The sequence below is a fragment of the Schistocerca nitens genome, chromosome 7 (assembly GCF_023898315.1).
Source record: "Schistocerca nitens isolate TAMUIC-IGC-003100 chromosome 7, iqSchNite1.1, whole genome shotgun sequence".
Classification (NCBI taxonomy): domain Eukaryota; kingdom Metazoa; phylum Arthropoda; class Insecta; order Orthoptera; family Acrididae; genus Schistocerca; species Schistocerca nitens.
The window spans coordinates 69,561,903-69,584,282 of record NC_064620.1 but is presented as its reverse complement, the minus strand read 5'-3'; the positions used below and the strand labels follow the sequence as shown (position 1 = coordinate 69,584,282).

Here is a 22,380-nt window from a genome sequence, read left to right as displayed (position 1 = left end):
TATCTGTATTTAATGGTGATTGGCTAAATTGTAACTCACTGAAAACACTATTATTTACACTGTTGTTTATTGGCTCTGAGCACTATGGGATTTAACTTCTGAGGTCATCAGTCCCCTAGAACTTAGAACTGCTTAAACCTAACTAACCTGCCCGAGGCAGGATTCGAACTTACGACCGTAGCGGTAGCGCGATTCCACACTGTAGCGCCTAGAACCGCTCGGCTACCCCGGCCGGCTGTTGTTTATTCCTTCATTAATGACGTGTGGTATTTTTATTTATTGTTGAGTCTGGAATTACCGGTTTAAAATAAATTGTGTGTAATTGTAAAAAGCAACCAGCAGTAACCGATTACGGCCCGTCCACAATCGTAACCAAGTCCTGCCTTCCCTTGACTACCACCAGGTTTCAGCGTTATTGCCTCAACATGCGATTGATGACATCATTCACAGCATGTACCGTAATTGTCAGGCCTGTATTGGTGCCAGAGGTGATCACACCCCATAATGAACACATTAACCAGTAGTCAGAATGTGTGTGCAAATCCGTTAAGCTGGGAAAAACTCAAGAACATTTTTGTCCACGCAATGAATGTTGCAGTTGATTACGATTCTGTATTTTTTACACTGTTTCTACTTTACTGTCACCTGTTTATACTGTTTAGTGGCAAAATTTCCGTTTGTTGCTTTAATTTCGGACACCAGTGTATACAACCATTAGACGTATCTACCATTAAACTCAACTACGCTCCACAAATACACATGAATGTCGTATTACTCATGTGTAAGGAGAGGGCCGATGTGCGTGCAGGAAGAACACCGTTTTCGCTCGGCTGCTGAACCCACTCTTTGGGATATCCCAAATATCAATGCCATACAACACTTAAGTTTTTTGTAGCATATTTTGCTTAGTTTGTTGTGAAGCGTTTAAGACAGTGTATCGAGAGTATTATACGAGCACAGCTGGTTGTCACACGTGCGTTGAAAGGCATCATGAGTTTATTCTTGGGTGAAACCTGGCCCAATCCATATCCTCTCTGGACACAAAAATCACTAATGGATAACTGACATCGAAAATATGGAGCACAGTATCACATTAACAAAAGAGATGCCCACTTATTAGTAGACTGTGCGAAGTCTCTGCCGTAGTTTTTTATGTGAAAGTATCAGTGAAACTTCTTCGTTCTGTTAGTTTCTCACTTCAAGGTTCCGCATTATATACTCAAACGTGCTGTTGGCTGCGAGATCATTGATAAATAACCTCTTGCTCATGTTAGTGAATAGTTTGCTGGGAGGAAAGCTTGACACATCGCAGGGAAGCAAGTGTATTTGTGCAAGTTCTCCAGTGAATGAGGGAATACATCGTTGTATAAGCGTTTCGGTGCTCTGTCGTGTTGAAAACTAATAAAAGTAACTCCAATAACAAACACTAAATTCTTACCTCATACCACGCAGCCACAACCTTGTGAATGGAACCCATGTGCATCACAGCTTCCTTCATTCCTTCTTCTTACATCTATGATGATAATTCCTATGAGACTATATATTTTCGCTATTCATCAGCTGCTTATATAAAAAAATGCATTTCAATATAGTTCGTAATTATGTAGTGAGAGATTCTCCTCCCATGGTGCAGGGTCAGCGTATGTCTACATGCTGTAAGTGGTACTGACTCATGAACTAATTTTTCCTATTGTTTACAGTGTGCAAGAATTTGTCTTATCACGCAGGTGTCACATAGGCGGCACTATTTCTTTCGACACAAACGAAGTGGAACACCGAGCAAAAATATTACAATTCAAAGAAGTGTGTGCTACAGAGAATGATATATTAACAATTTTTGACACTTGAAGAAGTCATCTTGCTGCCAAAACGCATCGTGACAAACTGTTTCCAGTAATAGGAGTGACCAGAACAGAAGATATATATTTTTTTTTTCAGTTTCCTAAAATAAATTTGTAACGTCTTTCTAATAATTTTTTTTTTCTAATGCTGTGTACTACTATTGAAGTATTAATGTTTTCCCCTGTACTCCTAACAGCATTTCAGACTTAATTATAAACAAGCAAAACAGGTGCATTTATTTAGGTGGAGTTTATTGTATACATCTCTGCAGGAGACGATTGTTCAATCAGATGTCGAATTTCTTTCAGCAGGAAAACACTCTTATTGACAACATACTCGAATTACAGTGTTGTGGAGTTACTGGACATGGAATGCACCAGGTCCGTGCTTGAGAATTCTCTCGATAACCTCTCTGCTGGATTCTTCAGAATCCTCGTCAGAGCCAGAGTCAGAGTCAGATTGCTCGACGCAGTCAGAGAAGGGCGCCCAGACGCATCTGAGCTGGCTGGGGCTGAACTCTGTGTACTTGGGGCACTTGGCGTCTTTGGACTTCCAGCGACCCTGCAGGCGGAAGCAAACAAAGAACTCGCGACAGTCTTCCGGGTCAGGGTTGGGACCCTCCACTCTGCACTGTGGCTCCTTTATTGAAGACTTGAGCGCCACCTTCAAGGCCTTGGCAGCGCCCAGAGCTTTCCAGAGGTTCGCAGGGTCTCGCCCGTGAGCGGCGGCCAGCACCGCTTCTAGCCGCTTCCACTGCTTGTCTGAAGTCAAATCTTTGATCAGGCGCACCACTTTAGGCCAAGAGTCTTCGCTACGGAAGGACTCCACAGCTTGCTGGACGCCTGCCGCTATCTCAAAGAAGGTCGGGTGTCGGGCCAGCTTGGGAGAGCCTGCCTCCTGGTAGGCCTTTGCCCAGAATTCCCTGGTCGCCACCTTGGCGTCTGGGCTGATGAGTTTCTGGATGACCACGCGGAAGAAAGGCACGATCACCTCGACCGGTTGCTTGGCACCATCGCTGCTCGAGCGCCTCGCCGCTGGCTCCTCTGCAGCCTCTACTTCTTTGGCAGCATTCTCTGCTTCTTCCTGATCTTTGGCCTCAACAGCCCCATCCTGAACCTTGGTCTCAACAGCTTCTTCCTGATCTTTGGCCTCAGCGGCTTCTTCCTGATGTTTGATCTCAGCGGCTTCTTCCTGATCTTTGGTCTCAGCGGCTTCTTCCTGATTTTTGGTCTCTGCGGCTTCTTCTTGATCTTTGGTCTCAGCGGCTTCTTCCTGATCTTTGGTCTCAGCAGCTTCTGCCTGATCTTTGCTTTCAGCAGCTTCTTCCTGGACTTTGGTCTCGACGGTTTCAGCCTGATCCTTGGCCTCAGCAGCAGCGTCTGCCGCGGTTTCGGCCGGTGGTTGGCTGCAGAGTTCCTGGATGAGAAACTTCGGTATGCGGGGGTCGACAGTCAGCTCCGCACAGTCGAACGGTAGCTGCCCTGGAGCGATGACAGGTGTCTGCAGCTGCGGTAGTTTCGGCAGGCTCCAGCCTTGTGGTTTGCAGACACACTGTGGAACCAGCACTGCCAACCCCTGCAAGCAAACACGTTGAATGTTTATTTCCGACTGAAAGTCCTCTTAGAAGTAGGCAACCATCATGACAAATATAATAAAAATTGTACAGATAGAGATTTCAGATATTAGGAAAATAAGTGAAAAAATTCTGATACAGACTCACGAAGAGACTGCAGTAAAGAACGAAGAAGTTATATATGCTGCTATTAAGTACGTTGGCCCACCCACTCTGATTAGTCTTTCTTTTGCTACTGCCTTTACCCCACATTATGCGCAGGGTCGGCAGGGTTAAGTACGGATTTGGCATGGTTAATTGTAAGGGGTGCGAATCGTGTAACTGAGGCTGGACGTGGGGACCAGTCAGATATTCACCTAGTAGGATGTGAAAAACCGCCTAAAAACCGCATCCACCCGTCGTCGTTAATCCGCCGGGCGGATTCGATCCGGGACCAGCAAGACTACCCGAGTCCAGGAAGCAGCGCATTGGCGCTCTCGGCTATCCTGGTAGGGCACCCACTCTGAAGATTAGTAATGAGTTTAAAAAAGCATAATATGGTGGTAGATTTTAACGCTATTAACAAATTGGGGAAGCTCCTCTGACATAGTATAGAGCAGTCTGTTAATATGTTTTGCAACTGTGGGGACGTATAAGATTAAGTGTGGAGCTTGTGACAAGTTTCACATCGGACAGACTGAGAGGGAGTTCAGAACGCGGATCAGAGAACACGGTTATCCCAGCTGTGGTAGTGCACTGGGGGCTGATTTACGTCAGTGCAGTCATCAGCTTCGTGACATCGAAAACAATTTGCAGATCCTTCATTATGAGACTAAAGGTGTTTATCTGAAGATTTTGGAAGGTCTAGAAATTTTCGTACATAGACGGCGCTTCCATGACCGATTACTTAATTAGCAGGTCAGTGGAACAAGAGATTGGTTTTTTCATATTTTTTTATAATTTTTTCAGTTGTCATTGAAAGTAAAATACGTGTGGTCTTCGCGGCCACTGTTAAAAACACCCAACGTTTGGTAACGTTTGCCGAAATTTTGACTTTATTCTTTAATATGTTGTAATTTCCACGTATTGGTCCCATCGAAACTTGGGAAGGATAGGGAAGGAAGTCGATCGTCCCCTTTCAAATGAACCATCCCGCCATTTGCCTGAAGCGATTCAGGGAAGTCACGGAGAACCTAAATCAGGATGGCCGAACGCGGGTTTGAACCGTCGTCCTCCAGCGTGCTGACCACTGAGCCACCTCGCTCGGTCACATATGTAATAGTTGTCCATTATAATTATCCGGGCTGTTACGCCGTGGTCGGTTGATGAATTCTGAGGTGATTCCCAACGTTTCGTCTCCGACTGCGGGAGACATCTTCAAGGGGGTCCGTAGCTTGATGGAAGGTCCAACACACACACTGGCTCGCTACTGACTGCCGCTAAATTCCGTGTCCGCGCGCCCCCGCGCCGCGGCGTGACGTCACGTGTTTTGAAAACGTCAGTGCAATTGGCCGCTGTCCGTCGCCGTCGATCGCCGTTGCAATCACCCAGTAGTGGACGAGTGGTACACATCTTCTTTAACACCGGCATCCATATACCGTTTAATTTGACGCCCTCCTCCTTTCGGTTGAAATTATTTGGGTGTTTAGCGATTTCGATTGCCTCCCTGTAGAGCCTTTCGTAGTATCCGCTCGTGGCCGCTAGTACTTGCGTCTCCTCGAAACGAATATTGTGGTTCCCTGGCTGGAAAGCATACTCCCCAACAGCTGATCGTTCCGTTTCTCCTCTTCTACAATTTCCCTTGTGCTCTTCCAAACGTTTAGAAACAGTTCTTTTGGTGGTACCCACATAAACATCACCACAGCTGCATGGGATCCTATACACTCCAGATTTTTCCAGTGGTTTGCGAGCGTCCTTGGCAGGCCTAAGGTATTCCTGTATCTTCCTGGTGGGCTTGTAAATTACGGTAATATTCCGCTTCGTCAAGATCCTCCCTATTCTTTCCGTTACATTTTTAACAAACGGCAGGAAAACCTTAGATTTTGCAGTAGCCTGTACGTCAGTATGATTTCTGCGTGGCTGCCTCAACGCACGTTTTATTTCGGCGGACGAATATCCGCTCTTCGTTAGCGCATTGTGGAGATGTTCCATCTCAGCGTCGAGCAACTCAGGTTCACAAATATTTCTAGCTCTGTCCGCTAACGTCTTGATAACACCCCGCTTCTGTTGTGGGTGCTGGTTCGAATCCCGGTGCAAATAACGGTCCGTGTGCGTGGGTTTGCGGTACACTGAGTGGCCCAAACTACCATTTTCGTTTCTAAACACAAGCACATCGAGGAAATGTAGTTTGCCGTCTACCTCCTCCTCAATAGTAAACTGAATTCTTGAGTTTATACTGTTCAGATGTTCGTGGAACCGGCTTAGTTCCTCCCTACCATGTCTCCACAACAGAAACGTGTCATCCACGTATCGGAACCACACATTTGGTTTCTTGCTGGCAGTACCTAAGGCCTGTTCTTCGAATTTCTCCATAAAGAAGTTTGCAATTACGGGACTTAGGGGGCTTCCCATAGCCACGCCATCCGTTTGCTCATAAAACTGTTCATTCCACTTGAAGTATGTGGTCGTCAAACAACACTTAAACAGCTCTAAAATATAGGCAGGAAAAATTCGATCCAGCTGTTCCAATACATCATTAAGTGGAACCATGGTAAACAGCGATACCACATCGAAGCTGACCAATATGTCTTCTGGCTGGACCACTATGCCATTCAATCTGCTGATGAAATGTGTCGAATTCTTTATATACGAGTCCGAACGGCCCACATGTGGTTTTAACAGCGTAGTCAAAAACTTGGCTAACGAGTAGGTGGGCGAACCAATGGCACTTAGTATCGGTCTTAACGGAACATTTTCTTTATGAATTTTGGGCAATCCATAAAGCCTCGGTGGTAGCGCAACCGAACTGCAGAGACCTTTCTGTACACTCTCTTCAATGGAGGACTTTTTTATTAACCGCGACACAGTTCTGAGAACGTTGTTAGTGGGGTCCTTATTCAGCTTCCTATATGCTTGCGGATCCAGTAGATCCGTAATTTTTCTCTGATAGTCGGCCACATCCATAACCACCGTTGCGCTTCCTTTGTCAGCTGGGAGAACCAAAATACAATCGTCGTCATTCAGGAGTTTTAAAGCTCTTCTCTCACCCACAGTTATGTTACTTTTCGGCGGTTTTGCATTGGCTAATATTCTCACTGTTTCTATACGGATTTCTTCAGCTGTTACAGCCCGGATAATTATAATGGACATGATATTTCCGGCCGTGAAAGTTTACATTTTAGTATATGTAATAGTTGTTATGTTTTACACAATTTTATGTCTTTGAGCTTTACTTTTGTCATTGTTAGTATTCTTGAAACACATCTTTTACTAAATTTCCTTATGATACTGGCGATTCCTCCGGATGACACTGTGTTAGCCCAAGGTGCCCTCTACAGGCCACGGCGTTCGTTACTTGCCGCTCCGGCACTGGTATATTTGGTTTCTGTCTGTGCGAGTGAAAGCTTAATGCACCTGATGTACGGCATTCACAACTGCGTCTTGAACTTATGTAACTGCGTATGGTATGAATATTTTTTGCTTGTTTTGACACCTTAGGGGCCGGCCTATGTGGCCGAGAGGTTCTAGGCACTTCATTACGGAACGGCGAAATTGCTACGGTCGCAGGTTCGAATCCTGCCTCGGGCACGGATGCGTGTGATGTCCTTAGGTTAGTTAGGCTTATGTAGTTCTAAGTTCTAGGGGACTGATGATCTCAGATGTTAAGTCCCATAGTGCTCAGAGTCATTTGAACCATTTTTTACGCCTTAGATTTTTTATTATTTCTTGGGAAGAATTTGTAATCCCAGTATTCTAATTACTAACAGGTCACCAGACGATGGGCTGAGCCCGAAACATGTGAATGGGGCAATAAAAATCTCCAAAAACAGCTACAAGTTTTCTTCAGCAACCAACAAGCATTTTTCGAGTCATTTTTATTCAACCGGGTGGTCAAAAAGTCAGTATAAATTTGAAAACTTTATAAACCACGGAATAATGTAGATAGAGAGGTAAAAACTGACACACATGCTTAGAATGACATGGGGTTTTATTAGAACCAGGCGCTCCACCCCATATTGCTAGACGCGTGAAAGATCTCTTGCGCGCGTCGTTTGGTGATGATCGTGTGCTCAGCCGCCATTTTCGTCATGCTTGGCCTCCCAGGTCCCCAGACCTCAGTCCGTGCGATTATTGGCTTTGGAGTTACCTGAAGTCGCAAGTGTATCGTCATCGACCGACATCTCTAGGGATGCTGAAAGACAACATCCTATGCCAATGCCTCACCATAACTCCGGACATGCTTTACAGTGCTGTTCACAACATTATTCCTCGACTACAGCTATTGTTGAGGAATGATGGTGGACATATTGAGCACTTCCTGTAAAGAACATCATCTTTGCTTTGTCTTACTTTGTTATGCTAATTATTGCTATTCTGATCAGATGAAGCGCCATCTGTCGGACATTTTTTGAAATTTTGTATTTTTTTGGTTCTAATAAAACCCCATGTCATTCCAAGCATGTGTGTCAATTTGTATCTCTGTACCTACATTATTCCGTGATTTATTCAGTTTTCAAATTTATACTGACTTTTTGATCGCCTGGTATTTCTGATGAATTTTGTAGTCTTAAGTTCCACTAAGATCCTACTTGTATTAGTTCAAGTAGACTGGATGAATAGGAGAGGAGGAAACAGGATGGGAGCGAGGAGAGGTGGAGGGGGGAGGGGTTAGAAAAGAATCCACTGTATCCTCTCAGCAAACCATTCCCGCAGGTTAAGGAAACTTCGCAGACGATAAGCTAATAATGCAGATGGATGAACAGTAGTATAGTGTGTTCCGCTGAGTTCGTCACAAAATTTGAAACATTTTGGTGAAGGGAATTGTTTCAATTTGATATAAGAAAAACAAGTAAGAAAATGACTGAAGCTACTTTTTTTTCTTAATGGATGTCCTATCATCTTGCCCCTTCTTCTTTTGTGTTTTCCATACATTCGTTTCATCGCCGATTTCTTGCATGACCTCCTCATTCCATACCTTATCAGTCCACCTAATTTTCAACAGTTTTCTTAAGTTTTTCTGTTCCCGTTTTCCCACAGTCCATGTCTCACTGTCATAAAATCCTGCGCTACAAACGTACGTTCTCGGAAATTTCTCCTTCAAATTAAGACTTGTTTGATACTGGTAGACTTCTCTTTGCCAGGTCAACAGCTACGAAGCAAATGTGCTGTGGAATAACGCTGCCAGTGAAACTTGAATACATTGTAATATTTTTTCGATGCTATAAATTAGTTTATTTGCGTATGTAGTTGCTTTAACCGCAGGTGAATCATAGTCGACCAACAAGTCGGCGTAGATCATGAAGTGTGCAGAAGGGAAAAACAACTTCTACGCTGTGGATGTTGTGACGTGTAGATTGACATGATGAGCCTTGGTGTAAAGTCTGCAAGACTGAAATCTGAGTTTAAAAGCTGAAGAGGGCAGTCGATAATCACTAATAAAAGTGTTTTGTACTCGGTTATGTAATTAGCAGGTATGGCTTTCGTGTACGATGAAGTTGTTGAAGTTGTACGCAAGCTGAAATGCTTTATCGAGCTTCATGTAGGAGATAGCCAACGCTCACTACGTTTCCTAGACTGCTCCAACAGTTAATGAAAGGAAAAACAAATTGCTAGTTACTACAAATCAGCCCCCGGAAAATCAACAAACTGTCCGGACTCCCAACTTGTGTTAAATAGTGTCTGTTGTCTTAGATGAGGCGTCTACGATCAGCACTCCAACAGCTGCACGTGAAGTGTATTTTTGGATAGTAATACGGTGACACTAGCTACACTGCTACGATTCATGACAAGTTCAACCTTTTTCTTAAAGATTTGCCATATTGTCAAATGAAAGCGTGCTGCCTTATAAATGTCCATATAACAATTACCTAACTACTACAGATCTTCACATTACTGGTTTCAGCATATTATTGCCTTCTTCACATGTGGTAGTTAATCTCTTTTTACTATTTAACGGTATGATGCGTATTTTGTTGACATATCTTATACCAGTTTCATTATGTTTAGTACGCACACACAATAGATAGGCAAAATAAGGTGAACAGTGATAGTAATGGGATGGTTGTGTTTGAAAATCAACAACACAGTTGAGGCACGTGTCGCGCTGGACAGTGCGCGTTCAGTACGGACTAGGAATCAGTGCAGGTTAGTTACGAGTAGTGCACACTTCGTATTTGCATTCAGAGGCCGAGGTCGACGTGCAATGAAAGACCTAACAGAGTTCCAAAGAGGGCAGATTGTGGGGGCCCGATTAGCTGAAGTATCAGTAAACCAAGGCAGCCAAATTATTGAATGTTTCAGGAGCAACTGTTTCAACAGTCATGATAGGCTACACAAAACGAGGAAAGACATCATCGTGTAAACGTAATAGTGGGCGCAAATCAAAACTAAGTGACAGAGATCGTAGTACGCTACTACGAATTGTGTCACAATAACACAAAACTACGGCGGCTAAAATGACTGCAGAGCTAAGTAGTAATCTTCGAGACCCCGTAACTATCGACACTGTCGGTCGAGAACTCCATAAATCGAATGAATATTCGTGGACGAACTGCTATACCGAAACCATTAGTGACGACAACCAACGCAAAGAAGCGTAACAATGTGTCAGGAGCATAAATCCTGGACGGCTGATCATTGGAAACACGTCATTTGGTCCGACGAGTCAAAGTTTTCGTTATTTCCAACATCGGGCCTGGTTTACATCTGGAGAACGCCAAAAGAAGCCTATAATCCTGATTGCTTGGTTCCAACATTTAAACATGGAGGTGAAAGTGTGATGGTGTGAGTAGACATATCATGGTATTCTGCTGGTCCCATCATTACTCTCAAAGGCCGTGTTACAGTCAACGATTTTGTGAACAGTTTAGGTGATCACGTGCACCCCATGATTCAAATGTCATTCCCTACAATGATGCCATATTTCAGGACAATAATGCATCCATTCACACAGCCAGGATAGTACAATCGTGGTATGAGGAGCATGCAAGTGAACTGCAGAGTCTACCCTGACCAGCACAGATCCCACGCATGAACATTACCGATCCCTTGTGGGCGGTATTGGAGCGCTGACGGCGAAGCAGATTTCCGCCTCCCTCGTCTCAGCAGGAGTTACAAGAGGTTGTGACGGAAGAGCGGCATAACATTCCACTGAAGACTATTGAATTATATGCCAGTATCCTAGAAGAATCGCGGCTGTATTATGGGCAAATGGAAGTCCAGTCCCTTATTAATAAACCATTCCCAAGGAAGTACAGGTGTTCACATTATTTTGCCTATCCCCTGTAACTAGAGTTTGTACGAAAGTGTTTGAAATTACTTATATGAAGATGCCAATAATGTACTGAAATCGGTAATGTAAATGGCTGTAGTATTCAGGCGATCTTGACATAATAAACTACACTACTGGCCATTAAAATTGCTACACCAAGAATACATGCAGATGATAAACGGGTATTCATTGGACAAATATATTATACTAGAACTGAAATGTGATTACATTTTCACGCAATTTGGGTGCATAGATCCTGAGAAATCAGTACCCAGAAAAACCACCTCTGGCCGTCATAACGGCCTTGATAAGCCTGGGCATTGAGTCAAACAGAGCTTGGATGGCGTGTATAGGTACAGCTGCCCATGCAGCTTCAACACGTTACCACAGTTCATAAAGAGTAGTGACTGGCGTATTGTGACGAGCCAGTTGCTCGGCCACCATTGACCAGACGTTTTCAATTGGTGAGAGATCTGGAGAATGTGCTGGCCAGGGCAGCAGTCGAACATTTTCTGAATCCAGAAAGTCCCGTACAGGACCTGCAACATGCGGTCCTGCATTATCCTGCTGAAATGTAGGGTTTCGCAGGGATCGAATGAAGGGTAGAGCAACGGGTCGTAACACAGCTGGAATGTAACGTCCACTGTTCAAAGTGCCGTCAATGCGAACAAGAGGTGACCGAGACGTGTAACCAATGGCACCGCGTAACATCACGCCGGGTGATACGCCAGTACAGCGATGACGAATACACGCTTCCAATGTGCGTTCACCACGATGTCCACAAACACGGATGCGACCATCATGATGCTGTAAACAGAACCTGGATTCATCCGAAAAAATTACGTTTTGCCATTCGTGCACCCAGATTCGTCGTTGAGTACACCATCGCAGGCGCTCCTGTCTGTGTTGCAGCGTCAAGGGTAACCGCAGCCATGGTCTCCGAGATGATAGTCCATGGTGCTGCAAACGTCGTCGAACTGTTCGTGCAGATGGTTGTTGTCTTGCAAACGTCCCCATCTGTTGACTCAGGAATCGAGACGTGGCTGCACGATCCGTTACAGCCATGCGGATAAGACGCCTGTCATCTCGACTGTTAGTGATACGAGGCCGTTGGGATCCAGCACGGCGTTCCGTATTATCCTCCTGAACCCACCGATTCCATATTCTGCTAACAGTCATTGGATCTCGAGCAACGCGAGCAGCAGTGTCGCAGTACGATAAACCGCAATCGCGATAGGCTACAATCCGACCTTTATGAAAGTCGGAAACGTGATGCTACGCATCTCTCCTCCTTACACGAGGCATCACAACAACGTTTCACCAGGCAACGCCGGTCAACTGCTGTTTGTGTATGAGAAATCAGTTGGAAACTTTTTTCATGTCAGACTTTGTAGGCGTCGCCACTGGTGCCAACCTTGTGTAAACGCTCTGAAAAGCTAATCATTTGCATATCAAAGCATCTTCTTCCTGTCGGTTAAATTTCGCGTCTGTAGCACGTCATCTTCGTGGTGTAGCAGTTTTAATGGCCAGTAGTGTATCATGTGGACTTCTGACGTCGCGCCACATTGAGTCAATGAATGCTGCAGCTCGCTTTCTTTCTTGAACACTTCTCTAGGATGAAGCCTTCTTACCAGAGATGGAAGGATAAATACTCGTAACAGTTTCAATGTGCGGGTCACTGAAAATTTCCTCGCTGTAACTGAGAAGAGCCATAACTCGAATTTGCTGCGAACTTATATGCAGGCATCGCCCTTTTCAGCTTGCCTCCCCCCCCCCCCCCCCACCACTCCTTTCAACTGTGCCAGCACAGACTGTTTCTAAGAGACATATTAACTTGACACACTTCTTTGTCGTTAACGTCGGCCTTAGATGTTCCCTGAATTGTCGATGGGAAGTAGTGGTCCTGTTCCCCGATCTATCTGATCAGAACCCTGTTGTGTCTAGACAAGACAGCCTAGACACAATGAGAGGAAGCCGAAAGGCACGCGCTTAAACTCACGCAGGCTGGCGTGAGGTCTGAAACAGGATACGTAATGAATGCTATAAAGAAAAGTACGTAGCTTCTGGAATACTTAACTTTAATCCACATTTGTAGAACATCGCTCTTGATGATACATTAATAGAATCTCAATATCAATTGAATACGGCGCCTTGCTAGATCGTAGCAAATGTATCTGAAGGCTATGCTAACTATCGTCTCGGCAAATGAGAGCGTATTTGTCAGTGAACCATTGCTATGAACGTCGGCTGTACAACTGGGCGAGTGCCAGGACGTCTCTCTAGACCTGCCGTGTGGTGGCGCTCGGTCTGCAATTACTGACAGTGGCGACACGCGGGTCCGACGTATACTAATGGACCGCGGCCGATTTAAAGCTACCACCTAGCAAGTGTGGTGTCTGGCGGTGACACCACAAACCCAGTGATTTCTTTTTTAGGAATCATGTGAACAGTCTTCTTTACGAGAGACATCTCGAGCTGAAGCCGATCTCCTGGCAAGAATTCTCACTTCCTTACACGACTAGTGTCAGGGTTGTTCTAACGGATACGACGGACATTTGTGCGACACTTTCAGGCCTGCATAAAAGCAGGGTGACGGCACTTTGAGTAACAATTGTGATGTAGCACCTTGTGCAGGCTGTAATGAAAGTGTGTCTAGTTGCTTTCATATCATCGTTACTAAATCGAAGTTGAATTTGAAATTTTGGCATTTTCGATTACGCCTTTCGACTCACTGCTTTCTGGAGAAGGCTTCCCTATCTCAATCTGACACGTTTTCCTATCTTCTTGTTTGTGTCATCACCACAGAAGCTTTCTGTGTGTACCCAATTTGCCGGCCGATGTGGCCGAGCGGTTCTAGGCGCTTCAGTCTGGAACCGTGCGACCGCCACGGTCGCAGATTCGAATCCTGGCTCGGGCACGGACGTGTTTGCTGTCCTTGGGTTAGTTAGGTTTAAGTAGTTCTAAGTTCTAGGGGACTGATGACCTCCGATGTTAAGTCCCATAGTGCTCAGAGCCATTTCATTTTTTGTCCCCTATTCCGTCAAATATGAGATCATACAAACAAACATCTTATTTGCTTCTTTAAAATGCGAGTCAAAAGGTTAAAAAATACTTTTGCTTACGTTCGCCATTGTAAAGGTGGATCTTTCTAAGATGTTCTATAAGAATTTGCTGTTTCAGTTATTGTTATTAATGAAAAAAGCGCAGCTCTCTGTCAGTCTCAGATGCGTGATTCTTTTCTTTTTCGAACTCCTCTATCATACGCAAAATGTTGCAAGACAGGATGGATGGTGCTGTGTAATAGTCAAGCGTAAAAGTAGGAAAAAACAATGCACGAGACAGTGTTGGTATGCTACCGATTCGCAGTGCTGATTTACCCAGTAAATAGTACCAGAAATAGAAAACTATTGATATGTTTCTTTTCTTTGTTTCCTCAAAGCACTCCGTCTTCAGGCCACAAGTGGCCCATCGGGACCATTCGAGCGCCGTGTCATCCTCAGATGAGGATGCGGATAGGAGGGGCGTGGGGTCACCACACCGCTCTCACGTTCGTTATGATGGTTTTCTTTGACCGATGCCGCTACTATTCGGTCGGGTAGCTCTTCATGTGGCATCACGAGGCTGAGTGCACCCCGTAAAATGGCAACAGCGCGTGGCGGCCCGGATGGTCACCCAGCCAAGTGCCGGCCACGCCCGACAGTGCTTAACTTCGGTGATCTGACGGGAACCGGTGTATCCACTTCGACAAGGCCGTTGCCTTTGTTTCTTCAGATGAAAGAATATACAAGCGGTGTTAGCATCAGTGTAATTTTTTTAACAAAATGAATTGCCCGTCCGAAGGTTTGAGCTATATGTTCACGTAGACGCTGTAGGTTTTCATTCCATATAAGACTTCTGTCCGTATGGCAGGCAGTCACAGTTTTCGAAACAAACTACCTCTGGTAACTTGTCTAAGGCGTGTTCTTCGTCCACAACAGACGGTAAAAATCGGACATGCTTCATATTACAACGGCTTGCGGTAGCCATATGTGTCACAGGAATACAATATGAAACTTGTGTCAGACGAAGGGCAACACATAGGTGAGAATATAAAATATCTCAGTTTTTGGAGTCGCTGGCGGTATAAGTCTGGTACAGGTGGCCACGAATAAGTTAGGAAATCTGGAATAATGGAGTGATCTTGTTATTAGCTGGCTGACGTGATCTAAGAACTCCTCCGAACATCAACATCAAGATGGCGACTAGAGTTCCGAGCCTCGCTCCTCGCGGATGCAGTGCCTTCACCATCTGGTTCCATGTATAGAGGAAACCCCCACCTAATGGTAAATAGGAGGAATCTAATAGAACATTGTTTTTATGGTCATGATTAAAAAAATGAAGATTGCAGCAAAGGCGCGCTCTATGAGCTCGCTCCAACTCGGAGTCATAACAAAGCAATATTAAATTAACAAAAACTGTTGTCACCACTGAATCTCTCCCTGAAAACTGCCAGTGTAACGCATAGTATTGCTGTAAAAATATACCACCCATTGGTTCGAACTATGTCGAGAGGTTACGCTTTTTGGTGAGAAATGAAATGTTTTCATTCGTCTAAATAAATATCATCTCTTACAGGCCAAACAAAATCATTTTTCCCCCTTTCATTACAATGCTTGACTGACCGATGTGTTTCCCCCAAAAGATATCAATTTGCTTTATGCATATGAGATTTCTAGTGCGTACTGCGTAGCTTTATCTCAGAGTTAGGCAGTGCATGTAAATTATTTGTAGAGCTGAACATTTTAGTCCGTCCTCCTGAATATGATACTTCGCTTTACAATGCCTATTGTTTACGGGAAAACTGCATGTATTTGTATAGCATGGTGAATGCTGGCGGAAAGGAATTAAAATTTTGCGAGGATTAAAATACGTTTTAACAAACAAAAGGTATTAAATTTCCTTTATGTGTGTTAGTATACCCAAAATGAATGAAAATTGCAAACAATGTAGCTGTAAAGTCGTACTTGCGTTAACTAGTAGGATAAATATAGAAAGAAGAACAAAATGAAGGAATGAGCTAATGAAGCAAAACAATAAAAACGTATTAGAGTAGAAAAGAAGAGGAGAAAATAGAAAAGTGCGAAATTGAGGTAGGAAAGACGCCGGAAAAAATTATTTGGGCTCATTGGTAGTGAAGAGGTAGACAAGCAGTGACAATCTAAACATACTATTGAAATTATCACATGGAAAATAAGTACCACATTAACTCATGTGACAACCGACTGTCATTCCAGACGAGCTACTAACCTTTGCAAAACGAGGAACAAATTCTAACCCACTCCTTCGATGATGCTGTTAGCATTCGCTGCGAACATTCCTTAACAGCACGGCCCCTTTCGTTATCAGAAGCGAAAGCGTCGTTTGAGCTGATTCTTTTTTCATCCGGAATACAAGTTAAGCCCCTCCCACACAAGCTGAAGTAGCCTAAAAGTTAAGCATGACGTAACGCATCGCCAACTACCGCGGTGCATACTTAATGGTCACGTCTTAAATTCCCTCGTAACATATCTTCGAAAACTAGACGAAAGACCTGCTCCGAAATCCAGCTCTCATAATTGCGTCGTGTACAATCAAAACTAGTTTACGGAGAGCTATAGATAACACGATTGACTTTAAAGCTACATTTTACCGAATTTCAACTAACCTTAGAAGGTTCAGGTTGCACTTAAAGTCTGCTAATGTGTCGTAATCATTTTCCTCCGTCCGCCGTTTATATATCGCACTGGAGTAAAATAGAAGAAATATCTTGCAAAAGAGAAGTCAGACTTACATTAATTAAATACAAAGCTGAAATTGCTACAGATTCTACGGAAGTACTGTCCTTCCGTCTATGGGATGTTTATTGTCAAGTGCCTAAGAAACGACGGTCTCCCTACTTTTAAGGAAATTCGATGTGCAGTACTTATAGGTCGATTTCGTTAATTGCTATACGTTGTATAATGTTGCAACACGATTCGTGCTTGTGTATTTTCTTGATATTTTCTCTGTGCAGTCATGTTATCGGCAAAAACTGAACACCAGAAATTCCGTTCGCCTCACTCGTTTGCTGAACGAGTAGACAGCCGATGGAAGATAAATAACTTGCATTTATCGTGATGAACACCAATTTTCGCTGCAGTTCCAAACCGTTCTTTAGCAAACAAAAGTTGTGCTTATGTAATAAGATTCTACAGAAGCAACTGGCGTACGGATTTGTTAGTACAAAAAAGTGCTTTGTCTTTAACGAGCAGACATCGTCAGAAGCGTCAGTTCCCTCGGCAAATTCTTTTTAATCTGTAGTTCATAACCAATAAACTGTGGTCACAGACCATATCTGCCCCTGGAAATGTCCTACAATTTAAAATATGATTCCGAAATTTCTTTGTTGCCATTATGTAAACGATCTGAAAGCTTCCGGCGTCTCCAGATCCCCATGTACAACTGTCCTTAATGATTCTTCGGTCAAGTAACAGCGGTGATTAAATTAGGCTCCGTGAGAAATTCTACCACCTGGCTTTCTCTTTCATTCGTTTCCCCTTGTCAACATTCACCTACCATTTTCCTTCTCTTCCTCTTCCTGCTATTGAATTCCATTCCCACATCACAATTAAATTTTCGTCTCCCTTTAAATATACGAATAATTTCTTTTATCACATCATACATTTTTTCAATCTCTTCATCGGCGGAGCTAGTTAGCATACTTAAACTGCTGTGATGGGTGTTGGCTTTGTGTCTATCTTGGCTACGATAATGCGTTCATTACGTTGTTCTTAGTAGCTTAGCCGCATTCCTACTTTCTTATCCATAATTAAAGCGACTCCTGTATTACATATTACACCTGTCTGATTTTATATTTATAGCCCTGTATTTACCTTACCAGGTGTCCTGTCCCACCTGCCATCCATCTTCACTAATTCCCGCTATATCTAACTTCAATCTATCCATTTTCTCATTTTAAATTTTCTAACTTACCTGCGCGGTTAAGGGATCTGACATTCTACGTTCCGATCCGTAGAAGACAGTTTTTTTTTTTTCTCCTGCTGACGACATCCTCTTCACTAGTCCCCGCCCGGAGATATGAATTGGGGATATTTAAACCTCCGGAATACTTTACCCAAGGGGATGCCACCGTAATGTAACCATGCAGTAGAGGGGACGCCCTCGGGAAAAATTGCGGCTGTAGTTTTCCCTTGCTTTCAGTCGTTCGCAGTACCAGTACAAGAAGACAAATGGATCAAATGGCTCTGAGCATTATGGGACTCACAATCTGAGGTCATCAGTTCCCTAGAACTTAGAACTACTTAAACATAACTAACCTAAGGCCATCACACACATCCATGCCCGTGGCAGGATTCGAACCTGCGACCGTAGCGGTCGCGCGCTTCCAGACTGAAGTACCTAGAACCGCTCTGCCACTGCGGCCGGCCACAGGAAGACAGTGTTGGTTGATGTTACAAGGCCGGATCAGTCAGTCATCCAGACTGTTACCCTCTACTTGAAAAGCTGCTGCCCCTCTTCAGGAACCACACGTTTGCGTGGCCTCTGAACTTATACCCCTCCGCTGTGGTTGCATCTACGGTACGGCTATCTGTATCACTGAAGCACGCTGGCCTTCCCACTAGCGGCAAGTTCCATGTTTCATCATAATAACACGAAATGATAACTGGGAACAAATACATTGATTTTGTGGTGCTGAGAAAAAAACGCTAAAAATATTAAACCTACACAAATTTAAGCTCAACGGAAACTGCTACTTAATCATTTTGTTATACTTCCGCCTAACAGATTATCCATGGGACTATACAGAAGCTCACCTTGGGGACAGATAGTCATTTATATATGTGGATTACAATCTCTTAACGTCTGTTATGGTTGTCTAAGTTGTTGCATTTTTTATGCGATGGGAGTGATGATACCAGTGGCGTATTGGTGCTTCATTTTCCATAATATCTTGCTTAAAGTGACTTTCAAAAGGACACAGGTGAAAAGAAACACAAGCTAGTAGATCTGTCAGGTTTCTCAGAAGTGATTGGGACTATTCGGACTGAGTTACATCGCCATTCATGATATTCCGAACAGATAAAAAGGTTAGGACACTGATAAACTCAGCAGAACGCACTCAGAATGATTGAGACAACTTGAGCAGGCGGACGACAGAAGAATTAAAAAAATACCAGCTGAATTATCAACCAAGAAGCAGAAGAAATTTAAGTCTAACAGGAGGCGAAATCGTTGAAACTGGAAAGTTTTCCCACTACACTAACACTGGAAATAGCACCATAACTAGATACTTTTAAACCGTTTACTTCTCAGACGAGCGAGAAGGCAAGATTTGATGAAGTTAGCTTGAAGAACAATAGCATTTATGAGGCATAGTATCGAACGGAAACATTCTCGGTCTACTCTTCAAGAAACTTTTGTCAATAACTTGTGATAATCTGAATTTTCCAAAGGTTATTTAGTAAAACGCTGATTTTCATATAATAGTAAAAAGTAATAATAAAAGCAGCATAAACTTTTACGGAAATTCTTTTGAATAGAATTATCTGTCGAATTACATCACAACTGGTGCATTTTTATGAATGTGGATGAGATGGGTTCTACCTTACTCTGTTGCAACTTAGCTTTTCTGAATGTTCTGTCCTGATTCGCAGAAGATGAGTGGCCGCAGAGTAACAGTTACAACGTTCTCGACCATTTGCAGTCTCTATACTCCCCATCAGGTTTTGCTCTCTATGGCTCCCTTTAATATCAACGAAGTTGTACCGTGGTGTTTTTACACACATCCTGTCATCCTATCCCTTCATAGTGTTTTCTACATACTTATTCCCCTGTCGATTCTGCGACTAGCTTCCTCATTTCTCATCTTATAAGTACACTCAATTACCAGCATTCTTCTGTCACACCACATCTGAAAGGCTTAAACTCTCATCTTTTCCGGTTTTCCAGGAGTCCTTGAAACGTTTGTAAACAACTCCATACGCGCTATCTCAGAAATTTCTTCCTCAAATTAAGAACATTATTAATGATAGCAATATCCAGTGCCTACTAGACTGGTCATTTTATTCAGCAGATCCTGTAGTTCTGTTTCACTTTCATAGACAACAACAGTATCATTAACGAATCTACCAATTTATATCTGTTCACCTTGTCTTTTAATTCCAGTCCTGAACCTTTCTTTCATTTCCCCACTATTTCCTTGTGATACAAATTGAACAGTAGGGGAAAGGGACTGCGTTCTTACCTTCTTATTGCTCACAATTGATCCACACACATATTATTTGTTGCCGGTCTTCCCCTTGGCTTATACCAGACTTTCTGATAGTTTCATTTCGACACATTTTAGACTGTGTAATGTTTTTTTCTAGATTGACAAATTCTGTGGAAGTATCTTGATTTTTCCTGAAACTTGCACGCATTATCAAGCGCAAAGTCGGAACTGCTTCCTCTATGTCATTTCCTTACCTACAGCCAAACTGATCGTCATCTGCCAGATCCTTAATTTTCTTTCCATTCTTCTGAATCCTATTTTTGTCAGCAACTTGGATACCTCAACTGCTGATTGTGCGACAGTTTTTGGAGTTATCTGCACTCGATAGCTTCAGTAGTGTGCTGATGTTATTCTTCCGAAAGTACGATGTTATGTAATCAAACATTAAGTTAAGTATTACCACTGTGAAGACAATACATTTTTAACAGACGTAACCATAACCGCAGAAGGTATAAAGGGAAGAACTGTCATATCATAGCTAAGTCAAATTTCCATCTCTTGTTTCATCCATTAAATACACTTTTAAATTTAAATTAAAATACATCCATAACCTGTTATGTATCTCTTTACTATTATTATCTAAGTTAGCAACAAATTTAAAGAAAATTGTTTGTATGCGTTTGTACTTATTATTTTATTTGTTTTTTAACTTACTTTTTTGTAAAATTTTCGATGAGAAATAAATGTACTAGTAATAAAACTGAATTTGTGTAACAGAACATGTAAAATCACACAGTGCACGACCTGCTATATAATAACAGGCAGCAGGCCTCAATAAATATGTGTCCAGTCTCGTAAATGTACACACTAATTTGAAAGATCATTTCGGTGCCATTTCCCCCTAGTTATTCTGTAATTATTTGAGCTATTTTACACATTAATGAATAGAACTGTCGGTACTCCCTGGATTAATGCACCGTGAAAAATCTTTGCCTACATAGCTCTTTCACGCATTGCACTGTAAAAGTGATTATCATGCACTTTCAGGTGAACAATAACACGCATTCCATGGTTGAAGTATCCATTCACGTTGCGGCATAGTAGCTTTCTTTTATTTATTTAATGCCGAATGATAAGCCACAATTGATGTCAAAGGGATAAGATAGTAGCCGGCCGGGGTGGCCGAGCGGTTCTAGGCGCTACAGTTTGGAACCACGCGACCGCTACGGTCGCAGGTTCGAATTCTGCCTCGGGCATGGATGTGTGTGATGTCCTTAGGTTAGTTAGGTTTAAGTAGTTCTAAGTTCTAGGGGACTGATGGCCTCAGACGTTAAGTCCCATAGTGCTCAGAGCCATTTCAGCCATTTTTTGATACGACAGTATGTCTCCAGTTGACGATTCTTTTAATGTGTATTAGCCCCCCACCCTCGCCCACAAAAAAAGAATATTCTCGATGTCGCGCTAACACTGTTTCATGCAAATTGACTTCCTTTCACTGAAAGTGTGCAATAACATTTTAGTACACCACGTTTCAGGTATATCAAATAATCTCTTCTTTTCGAGGTACTGACTGCAAATGGTTGCTCGTTCTGCTTCGCCTTCGTATTTCTAACCGCAGGTTCTCATCGCGTGAGCGTCACTGTTGGACGGTAGGTAATACCGCAGTCATCTATTAAACGGAATCCGTACCACCCGACAGAAGAAAGCAGGCAACAATAAACCGTCCAGGTACAACTTCCGAGCTTCAAAGAACTTCCGTAAAACCTGCAGATCCAGCGAGGTTAGGTTGCGTAAGCCGACACACTGCACTGGATTCATTCTACTCACCAGAATGAGGGCGGCGTGCGTTAAGTGAGTTCGTTTCCCCATGTACAAGCTGTCTCGTGTCTCGTTGCAGAATCACTCCTGCCGCGAGGAGAGTCAGCTCGCCTCAAATACGCCACCTTATCTCGCCAGGTTGTCGGCGCGGTAAACAGATGATTCGCCAGTCTAAGCCTCAGATCTGAATAACAAGTGACTGTCAGCTCTTTCCTCTCGCGGACGTTGCGACACGTGTCACACGTCTGTGAGTCCTCCCTGATTTATTGCAACCCGCTTTCCGAGACACGACATCCTCGCTCAGGAAAACAACTACATCCTAAGAAATCACAAAATATAATAACACTAAACAGGACGTGAAACAATATCGTCAACAGTATTTAAGGTATAATTGTGGAACGTATGTATATTTTACGTAATCTATAAATCTATATCTACAATCTAAGTACACTTGTGGAACGTATATATATTTTACGTAATCTAGAAATCTATATCTATCATCTATATCCA

At 43.2% G+C, this 22,380-nt stretch overlaps 1 protein-coding gene and 1 pseudogene across 1 annotated transcript; both read right to left on the bottom strand.

Annotated features, from left to right (window-relative positions):
• Positions 1–2,076: 2,076 nt before the first annotated feature.
• Positions 2,077–22,011, bottom strand: LOC126195006 (uncharacterized). Its single transcript, XM_049933428.1, has 2 exons — positions 21,880–22,011; positions 2,077–3,417 (listed from the first exon to the last, which is right to left on the bottom strand). The coding sequence occupies exons 1-2, from the start codon at positions 21,919–21,921 to the stop codon at positions 2,200–2,202; spliced, it is 1,260 nt and encodes a 419-aa protein (XP_049789385.1). The 5' UTR covers positions 21,922–22,011; the 3' UTR covers positions 2,077–2,199.
• On the bottom strand, positions 14,464–14,581 carry LOC126195912 (5S ribosomal RNA; annotated as a pseudogene).
• Positions 22,012–22,380: the final 369 nt, after the last annotated feature.